The 10,066-nt window shown below is 34.8% G+C and overlaps 1 protein-coding gene across 4 annotated transcripts; it reads right to left on the minus strand.

The window, feature by feature from the left end:
- Positions 1-2,546: 2,546 nt before the first annotated feature.
- Positions 2,547-6,671, minus strand: RTE1 (protein REVERSION-TO-ETHYLENE SENSITIVITY-like protein (DUF778)). 4 transcript variants are annotated; one of them, XM_079052802.1, is made up of 5 exons: positions 6,424-6,671; positions 5,426-5,595; positions 5,041-5,287; positions 4,210-4,513; positions 2,547-3,003 (listed from the first exon to the last, which is right to left on the minus strand). In XM_079052802.1, the coding sequence occupies exons 4-5, from the start codon at positions 4,501-4,503 to the stop codon at positions 2,575-2,577; spliced, it is 723 nt and encodes a 240-aa protein (XP_078908928.1). In that variant the 5' UTR covers positions 4,504-4,513; positions 5,041-5,287; positions 5,426-5,595; positions 6,424-6,671; the 3' UTR covers positions 2,547-2,574. The 4 variants fall into 4 exon arrangements, with proteins under 4 accessions (XP_078908928.1, XP_078908929.1, XP_078908927.1 ...); XM_079052803.1 differs by having other exon boundaries at positions 5,445-5,598; XM_079052801.1 differs by having other exon boundaries at positions 5,426-5,598.
- Between the last annotated feature and the right edge of the window lie 3,395 nt (positions 6,672-10,066).

Genomic DNA, 10,066 nt, shown 5'->3' on the forward strand with positions numbered 1-10,066 from the left:
ATTTGATCATATATATGGGTCATGTTGGTAGTTTTCTCACACTTTAGGGGCCTAAGATGAAAGTTATCAAGTATTTAAGGAGGCTAAACCCTAAATCCAGGAATCACTTCATTTTGCAGCCACCAAACCCTAATTTTTAGCATTGAAGTCCTTTTAAAGTAAGTTCATAAGTGTGGTTTCCATTTTTGTAGTTTTGTTGAAGATCCAAGAAGGTGGTGCAGTGTTTTTGATGCTTTTCGAGTGAGGATTCTTCTAGAAGATATCAAATCTCCATTCCTTCTCCTAGAAATTCATCATATTTCATAGGTATAAATGACTTTCTTACCATCCATCTCTATTTTCGAGTCCTTGTCTTAATCCTTGAAGTATGTTGTAATGTTTGTCAAAAGTTAGAAATCTGGACAGAATTGTTGATCTGTTTTGCGAGGGTTGTAGAGCTCAATCTGGTCCGAATTAGACAATGCCCCCAGAGAAATGAAATTGTAGGAAATAGAGTCTAGTTTCTAGAAAGTCTAATGACATCGTATTTGGAGTGGTAGATTCAATTTTACGCTCAAAACACTGAATAAGGGTCGGGTTGTGAAACTTCAAAATATGAAACTTAGACTTTGTTTTCTATTTTGATTGCTTGTTTCTAATCGGGATTTTGTGCAACCTTTTAGGATGCTTAGTGGTCTCTTGGAGAGTGTCTTTCTCAATTCATTTCTTCACATAACTTGGATTTGATGTGAGTCATTCGTGTGGTTGTTTAAGTACATATATATGGGAATTTTGCATGCTTCAGTACAAGTGTATGGTCTAGATTATTGAATGTGATGTTACATTTTGAGTATTATGTGATGTTTGGGTTTTAAACTTGTGATGAATTGTAGTAACAAATAAATTAGGGAGCTTTTGTATGCTAGACTCCTTAAAATGGTTAATTTGTGCATGAAAATAATGGTAGGTTCATTCTAGTGGTGAGGATTTTATTTGGTATTAAATATGTGATGTTATGCATGCTACAATTCTGTCATAACACGTTTTGCATGGAGTTAGGAAACACATGCTAGAAAGTATGTTACTCAAAAGGTGTATCTCTTTATACACTTATATATGATGCTATGTAGTGAATTTGAACATCTACATTTGTAGTATGACATGTGATGTAATATGACTTGAATTAATAATTAGAATACAAAAATAAATACATAATATGGAATGGCGAGGTGTGTGTATGACCCATACGAGTGAATTAATTAATTATAAAATTAATTAAAAATGGGAGCACATATAGTGGGGGTAAAAGGATAGTAACCTAAACTTATGTGTGTGCCTATTGGATGTTGCAGTGGAAGAATATCGTTAGAGAAAGAGCTTAAGCCAAGTCGATGTCGAGTGGTTTTCTAGGTAACCATTTCAAAACATGGTACCGGTGCATGTCGGTGTACGGGGACTGGACTGATGTTGGCTACTCGGAGAAATCTTAACAAAATATATGCTACAAAAAAAAAAGTAAACTCGAGTACATCTGTGCGGTGTGGAGTTTACCAGACTTCAAACTATTCTTCAACTTCGATTAGGAACATCTTCACATCATTCATCACTAACTTAACATCATCCACTTATCAACAAAAACTAATTCTCATTCATTTAGTTGTCGATATGGCTATAAACGAACCGAACGAACATGGACAATGGCTTGTTCATGTACGTTCAAGTTAGCCGAACAAACAAACGATAAACGAACAAGTTTTCTTGTTCATGTTCGTTCGTTTAGCAAATTATCTTGTTTGTGTTCATTCGTTTATGTTCATGAACATACTAAACGAATAAAGATAAACAAACACAATTGAACATATATGAACATATAATTATAGTAATGTTATAAAAAAAACATTTAAACATGTATAAACATAAATAAACTTAAACGAACGAACAAACCGACCGTAAACGAACAACATAAACGAACGTTCACGAACATAAATGAACTAACGAGATCATTGTTAATGTTTGTTCCTTTAACTAAAAAAACACGAATTTGTGTTCATGTTTATTCATTTTAAATAAACGAATATAAACAACTAAACAAACACGAATTTGTGTTCATGTTCGTTCATTTATTATATAAACGAATATAAACGAACTTCCCGCCAAACGATTGACGAATGATTCGTTGAACGTTCTATTTGTTTACAACCCTAGTTGCCGATGGGCACTTCATATACCACCAGTTATTTAAGCATAAGAAGTGCCACTGGACACCCCCGCCAAATCAGTCCCATGACCAACATAAGGAGGTAAATCACAAAGTCCTCATACAAGCTTTTATGTAAAATCTCCCTCTTGAGGATTATCGCTCCTTGTTGCTAAACATACAAGGGAAACTTGTTCGACATCATTTAAATCTTAAAATACATTGACAGCAAAATCATCATTAGATTTTTAAACACAAGGTCCGAAGCCCAACAAACAAACACAATTTATGATTTTCAATTTCACGAATGCGATATTATGAAGAAATCAAATTTATGTAGCTAGAGCCTAGAGAAAACCAACTTATGATATTTTTGAAAAGAAATAATAACATTAGCATTAGCATTCCATAAGACTTTTAAGACAATATGTAGCTAGAGAAAACCAAGCAATGAGGAGAAGAGAAAATGAGAGAAGACCGATTAAAAACGGCCAGCCAACAATGGTAATACCAAAACAGGCCATGAGAGTAAAAGGTAGAAATGATTTAACGATGGCCAAAGCATCCACCCAGTGGCCCTTGAAGTTGAAGAGGACAAGAGCAGCCACATTCATCATGTTCCAACTCATTGATCCGCCATAACAAATTCGGTTGAGAATGTTGGCAACAAAAGAGTGGGAATTACATGTGAAGAGGTTGTAAGATTTGTGCTCAAACTGCCGCCTACTTGACCGGATCGCATCATCCCAACTAATAGCCGTTCCGTTTTCTGAATGCTTGTAACGGTACTTGCATGTGTGGTTCGCAAGGTTTGATGGGAAGCAACACTACATACATACATACATAAACTTTATAGATAATGGTAACAAAAATATTGAAATTATCATGTTGTAACAGTAAAGATGAAAGTAAGATATGCTATAAGGGAGGAGGGAGTCATTCCCTCCCAACCCACCGAACCCACTGTCACATCACTTTTTGTCTCTTCTTTTTCTTCATCTTTCCCAACCCACAAAACATGGAAATCCTATCTTTCTCAACCCACTCAATTAAAAAAAAAAATACAAAACAACTAAGGTACAAGTTTTAAAACACATGATACAAGAGAAAATGAGAGAGAGAAAGTAGAGAGAGATGATGATGTGGGTTAGTGAAACCAATTAAACAACCCACTGAAGCGGGAGTGGTACCGGCGGTAACTCTATTGCTAATTAAGATTTTACCTTGATTCTTTTGTATTTTTTTTTAATTGAATGGGTTGAGTGGGTTCAAAAATATAGGGTTTCCGTGTGTTGTGAGTTGGGAAAGATGAAGAAAAATAAAAGAGAAAAAATGATGTGGCAGTGGGTTCGGTAGGTTGGGAGGGAATGACTCCTGCCTCCCTAATAAATAAATAAAAGTACACTGCTATTTCTCCATTTTAAAACCAAAACCAGAACCAAACCCAAACCCAAACCCAAACCCGGAAGGGAAAAAAAACAAACAATTTTGTTCGAGTTTTTTTCGTTATTTTTCTAGATTTTAATTTTTCTTCTTCTGGTTGCATAAAGCAATAAAATAGCAATTGAATACATAGACATGTTGAAATTAGAATCAATGAGAACATGAAGAAGATACGTGTTGGGTTTTGTAATATAGAATAACAAAAAAACGTTCCATAAATTTATTTCAAATCAATAGTCCAACAAAAACCTAAACTTCCGGCTTTTTAAAACAAAACCCCAAAGCCTTTGAAAAGGATTCAATTTTTTTTGAATTTGGTTTGGTTTTGATTTTTCTGCACCTGCCTAGAATATTTTTGTAGTTACATACATACTGAAAAATTCAACAAATATCTTTTATGCTTTCATGACTCTCCCTGACTTCAAGAGGTTCATATGATCCATTGCAATGGATTGTTATTACTTTAAGCAACCAAAAACCAATCCGGTTGAACCCAAAAATAATAATAATAATAAATAAACTGTCTTTTGGGGCTAGAAATGAATTTTGGTTTTTTTTAAACGGAACCGAACTGTAGTCAAGCTTAATACCTGGTTGCGGTCAAGTTGAATGTAACGAGCGACACCACCATAAGCAAAATCATCAACATTCACAAGGTTGGAACCCGAAAACTCCACCACAGCTCCATCCTCCATGCATAAACCAACATGTCCAATGAAAGGAGCCAACCACGAGACAATTGGAAGTGGGGTCCACACCAAACAACATGGAAACCTTCCTTTTGTTGGGTTGATTTCCCCAAGAGGCCATAAATCATGCTCAATATCTTTCCTATAACTCCCGTGCTCTTCAACATCAACATCAACCGCTGCTACTGGCTTCATGCTAAAATATCTACAAAACAAATCCATTTGTGTCTTGTCAATGGAACAAAAATTGCGGTTTTTTTTTTTTTTCTTGTCGAGGACTCATTCTCAATCTCTTGATTGTGCAAAAGACATGAATGCCCTCCTTTCCCGTGTAACAAATGCACCTACCTCTAGGGAAGTCACAATGATAAAATGCTAGATGCAAGAAATAGCAATGTTTATAGTCTTGTAATTCGATTTCTTTCTGTTACATCATTGTACTTACAATTTTTTTCTTATCAAGACATTGTTCTTTGAATAGTCTACCAAATTATAGAATCATTATTAGGGCATTATACTTTGAAAGATCTGCCCAATTGTAGCAGTGAAACTTGTTTGTATTTGGATAATATTGCTATATATAATTAGAAAGATTTTTCAAAGTACAATTACAATGCTCCATAAAGTAGAAGGCTATAACAAACATATCAATGAAAGTATGTTGCTATTTTTTGCATTTACCTAATAATAAAACATACTTATAAAGTAATAAAAAGAAACAGTTTTAGATACCTTGAGAGCTACCACAACACAAGCTCTCGATTTCCGGCGTTCAAGTTCAATCCAACCTCGAGAAATGGAAGCACGTTGCTACTTTTTGCATTTATTGAAACAACTAACGATGATCTTGTTGTTGAGGATATGAAGGAAATTGGAATCACAAGAAAAGAAATATTTGCAATCTTTTCAAAACCTCAAGGGGCTCCAAACTTGTCAGATCCATAAAATGACACCTTCCTTACAATAGATGGCCCTGTAGCTGTAACAAACACAAACACAAAACAAAACACGGTTAAAGGTTGACACTAGAACAAACAACAAAGTTTGACAATACTTGAATATGTCTATTAAAGTTATTAATATACTTTCCGAAAAGAACATTAGAGATTATACATACATCTATACAGAAAACATACTTCGTGTCAGTTGCATAAATTGGTAACAAGTGAAACATTTAAATCTTGGAGTGGCCTAGTGATGATCACTTTGGAGTTGCCCAAGTTCGAATCCCATTGATCACTTGCAACATTCCCTTATACTCCTCAATACACAATTGCTAATATACTTCTACTGGTAAGAAAAACCGAAACCAATTTGTTCCAATATCAAGATTTATTAATTACCATCCCTATAAGAAATAAGTATTGTTTTTTACTAATAACACAGTTCACAATAAAATAATAGAAGTAATAAACACCCAAAAATATACTGAGATACCCCGGCTGTTAACATGGTATCATCATCCAACATTGGTGTAATTTTACTAAGATTTAAAATTCATCAAATAAAAGCCTCATATCTCTGGCTTTATGCATTAACTCCTTTAATTTTTTCTTTCTGCATCAAGTCAAAAGGGAACAACAATAATAATTTACCAGATTTATTCATGTCCCCATTAAGTAGTAAGTACATTGGATAAAAAGGAAACAGCACCTTAAATTGCATACTCAATCTTTCGAAAAATAAGTTTGCAGACAAATCAAACAGCAATTTGACTTAGAGACAATGAGACATTGAAATAAGAGGCAGGTTCTCTGAACGTACATTGAAGCATTACCAACTGTTTTGGTGTTGACATTAAAACAAAAAAACAGATCAATTTTGCATTTCAAGAAAACTTTGTTCTACATTAAAATCGATCCATCTGCAGCTTTTTAGTGGACGGAAAAGAAATCCACAAATATTACCCTACAAATTTACCATCCTAACCCTATATTCTACATGAGAATCATCCAAAAATAAATCCCAAATTCACCATTAACACATACATAGAAGGTCAAACAAAGTCCAAGTAGCTGTTTTCCACAACTTGAATCCCAAATTTATATGCTTAAACGAAAATCCAGACAGCTAAAATGAATGATAAAGTAAGATCTGAGCAGAAAACGAAGTTACCTGTCGTTGGTGTAGGACATCCAAAGTAAGGAAATGCATTCAAACATGAGGGAGACAAGGATCATAAGAAGTTGCGAGAAGGATGAAACAAGAATCATGTGAATTTAAGGGGAAGCTAAATTAGTAAATTATCCGTGAGTGAGGGTACTGTATTTATTTATCAATTCGTGAAATGCAAAACCGGCTGTAGTTTGGGATTGCGATTAGGAAGGTGCATATAGACACCATTGGCGGTGGGCTAGATTGACTTTCCTCCGTAATTTTATTTGGAAATAACGACAAAATTATAAAAGTTGTTCGTATCCTTGTGATTTTATTTGGAAATAACGACAAAAGAGAAATTACCTCCTACATTTTATTCATATAATTATTCATACCCACTAAAATTATGACAAATCATCATTCAATTTAATTTTATTTGATATATTCATAATATATCCTTAATGAGTTAGTTAAAAAAATAATGATGACACTTGTCATAATTTTATTGGGTAGGAACATTTGTAGATGATTTTGGTTAAAAAAAAATATTTTGTGTGTATCAGTTGTTTAATTTTGGATTTTTTTGAAATTATGTGATTTTGGTTAAAAAAAAAATATTTTGAGGTGTATCAGTTGTTTAATTTTAGATCTTTTTGATATGTTTGGTCCCTAGACATTTAAAATTACCTTTATGCCCTTATAATTTATTTATTTTTATTTTTTTATTTATTATAATACTTCAATTGTTTAAAGAAAATTAAAAAATCCCCTCCACTATCTCCCACGTGTCTATTCTCTTTCTCTCTCTCTTTTCCCCGATATAATCTTACCCCATCGGTTTTCATCTCTTTTTCCCCAATATAAGCTTTCATCTTCTAAAATATGTCTACATTCAGGGGGTGTTTGGCTTATCTTTTGAGAAGCCAAAAGTCCTTTTAGGAAAAGATAAAAGGTAAAAGATGTTTGGTAAAAGCATTTTAAAAACTACTTTTGGATTTTGGATATAAGGAAAACTGGCTTTTTGGAAAAGTCAGAAAAACCTGACTTTTTGCAACTTTTCCAAAAAGGACTTTTGGCCTCTCAAAAGATAAGCCAAACACCCCCTCAATCGAAAACTCATCAGAAATCTCTAAAACCAACCACCTTTCTCAATCGGAAGATCGCTAATTCTCCATCGAAAGATCGCTAATTCACCGGAGTACAACCCTCATTTATATACTCGAAGTCCGTTGGAACGCTAGCAACAATCTGGTTCGTTCATCTGCTCCGACGATAGCTTCGCCTAACATTGTCAGATTCCTCTCAAACTTCACCACAATTAATCATCGGAATCTCGACACTGATATCCTCTGACAATCCATGTTCCAAACCCTAAGAATTGAGTGTTATTAACAGTTTTGTACTTCTCTGTGATGAGAACAGTGACGTTCCGGTGAGAAGCTGGTATTCCAACAAGCAGGGGTGGTCCGATGGTGGTGGTGGCGAAAACCCTAAATCGTTTAGGTAGAACGGTGACTAATATGACGTCGACTCCTTCTGTGGTGAACGGAACCGAAAAAACGATGGTTAGGGAAATACTGGGGTGGGGTCTGTGGAAGAACGACTCGATTCAGAATAGAAGTAGAAGAAAGGCTCGATTTGAGTGTGTGTGTGTATGTGTGTATCTGTTTGTGTGTTTTCTTCTCTTGGAAAAGAAAGAGATATATGATGTGGAAGTAAGTGGTGGGGGTTGGGTGGGTGGGGTTTTTTTTTTGGTATTTTTAAAATTAAAATAAAAATATTATAATTAAAAAAAATCAGTTAAGGGCATATTCGTCATTCCAGGTATGATATGGACCAAAACTACAAAGAAATGAAAACCATAAGGACCAAAACCAGACAAGGTATCCAAAATTGGACCACTATTGCACCATCAAACTTTTTTGGACCAAAACTACCTACTTTTGACAACCACAGAGACCATTTTTGCAATTTTGTCTGGAAAAAGAATTTAGCAATCAAATTTGACATTTGGATTTTAGATCATTGTTTGATTAAGACAAAATTGCAAAATTGGTGCCTGTGGTTGGCAATTTTTTGTGCTTTTGGTCCAAAACGAAATGTTGGTGCACCACTGGTCCAAAATTGGATCTTTCTATTGTTTTTGGTCTCTCACACTAACTTCCGTCCATATGTGTCGTTACCTGCAATAAAGACGAGTGTATTTTCGTCTTTCCACCTCTATGTTATCGATTATCGCCATATTGAAGTATATACACAGTTAGAGTTAATGACCCTTCACTCTCTACCCACTAAACCTACTTTCTTGATCAAAAAACCATAATCGTTCCTTAAACTCTTGCATCTGATCATCAACTTCAATCGTAAGTTCGAATCCACGAGTATACTCCAAATGTGGGAAATCAAGCCAAGAAATCAATATTTTGATGCAATCCGGATTTACGGTAACGTACTTTGTTTCTTATATATTTGTTTGAAACAATAAAAAGCTCTTACACTCAGTATAAACTAATGTTTTTTTGGTTTGGTTCATGATTTTTTACAAAAGATTATCCCATGATGTTCACTATTGAGCTCCATCATGGAGGGAGGTTCACAAAATTCCTAGGGATAAGCTACATTGAAGGAAAACTAGACCACGTGGACCTGGTAGACATGGATGTGTTCTCTGTGCATGAGTTGGACGAGGTGATGCTCGAGCTTGGTTTTGAGGTACCACCAGTCATTTACTACCACTATCAACTGCCAAATGGAGATTTGGAGTTTGGTCTTAGAGCTCTAGGGAATGATGTTGATGTACTTAGTCTTGCACAGTACATTGAACATAATAAGATCATCAAGATATACACTGAACATAATGAAACTAATTTATGTCTCCAAGAGTTAAACCTAGGGTCATAATTAAGGAAATAGCAGATAATGTGCCCTTACCAAAATCAAATTCAGTAGTGGCTGATTTGTATCCAGTAAACCAAAACCAGGAAGAGGTCCCAAATCTTGAATTGGGTTTGGTAAGGTATGAGACACCAGAATACAATAAGAATAGGAGATTGCAATTAGTTGAAGGGAGTCAATCATGTAGTAAGAAATCGCGTTTTAACTTGGAACACACTGCAACTGTTGGTGATCAAGATGCACATGTTGAAATTGGTCATCAAGGTGCAACTATTGGTGATCAAGATATAAGTGTTCATGATCAAGATACAGAAGTTCATGATCAAGGTGCAACTATTGGTGATCAAGATACAGAAGTTCATGATCAAGGTGCAACTCTTGGTGATCAAGAGGTAAATACAGAAGTGTATGATACCTTTTATGACCAGTCATTTGAATTTGAAGACTTTGATCCTTTCTTTGAGAAATATAGTTTTAATGGACGTAATGATCAGAGTATGGGAGTTGGTGCAGGACTTGTTGAAGGTCAATTTGAAAGTGAGGTAGTTGGTGAAGGACTTGGTGAAGGGGGTAGTGAAGGGAGTGAGGAAGATAGTGACTTTCTTGAAGATGAAGAAAATTATGTAAGTGATGTTGAGGTTGACATGAGTGATTTCTATATGAATGTTGATCTAGATGTTGAGTATGTTGACAGAGGAAAGGGTATTGAGGGTATTAATGAAAATGTTGATATTGAAAATATTGAAGATGTTGAAGTAATCGATAA

The sequence above is a fragment of the Lactuca virosa genome, chromosome 5 (assembly GCF_052849685.1).
Source record: "Lactuca virosa cultivar CGN04683 chromosome 5, Lactuca_virosa_CGN04683_v6, whole genome shotgun sequence".
Classification (NCBI taxonomy): Eukaryota; Viridiplantae; Streptophyta; class Magnoliopsida; order Asterales; family Asteraceae; genus Lactuca; species Lactuca virosa.

Excerpts from the sequence above, each read along its gene's own strand:
- RTE1 (XM_079052800.1), bottom strand. The coding sequence starts at position 4,503 with ATGAAGCCAGTAGCAGCGGTTGATGTTGATGTTGAAGAGCACGGGAGT. Across the intron at positions 3,004-4,209 it reads TTCAACTTGACCGCAACCAG|TGTTGCTTCCCATCAAACCT; the intron begins GTATTAAGCTTG and ends GTATGTATGTAG.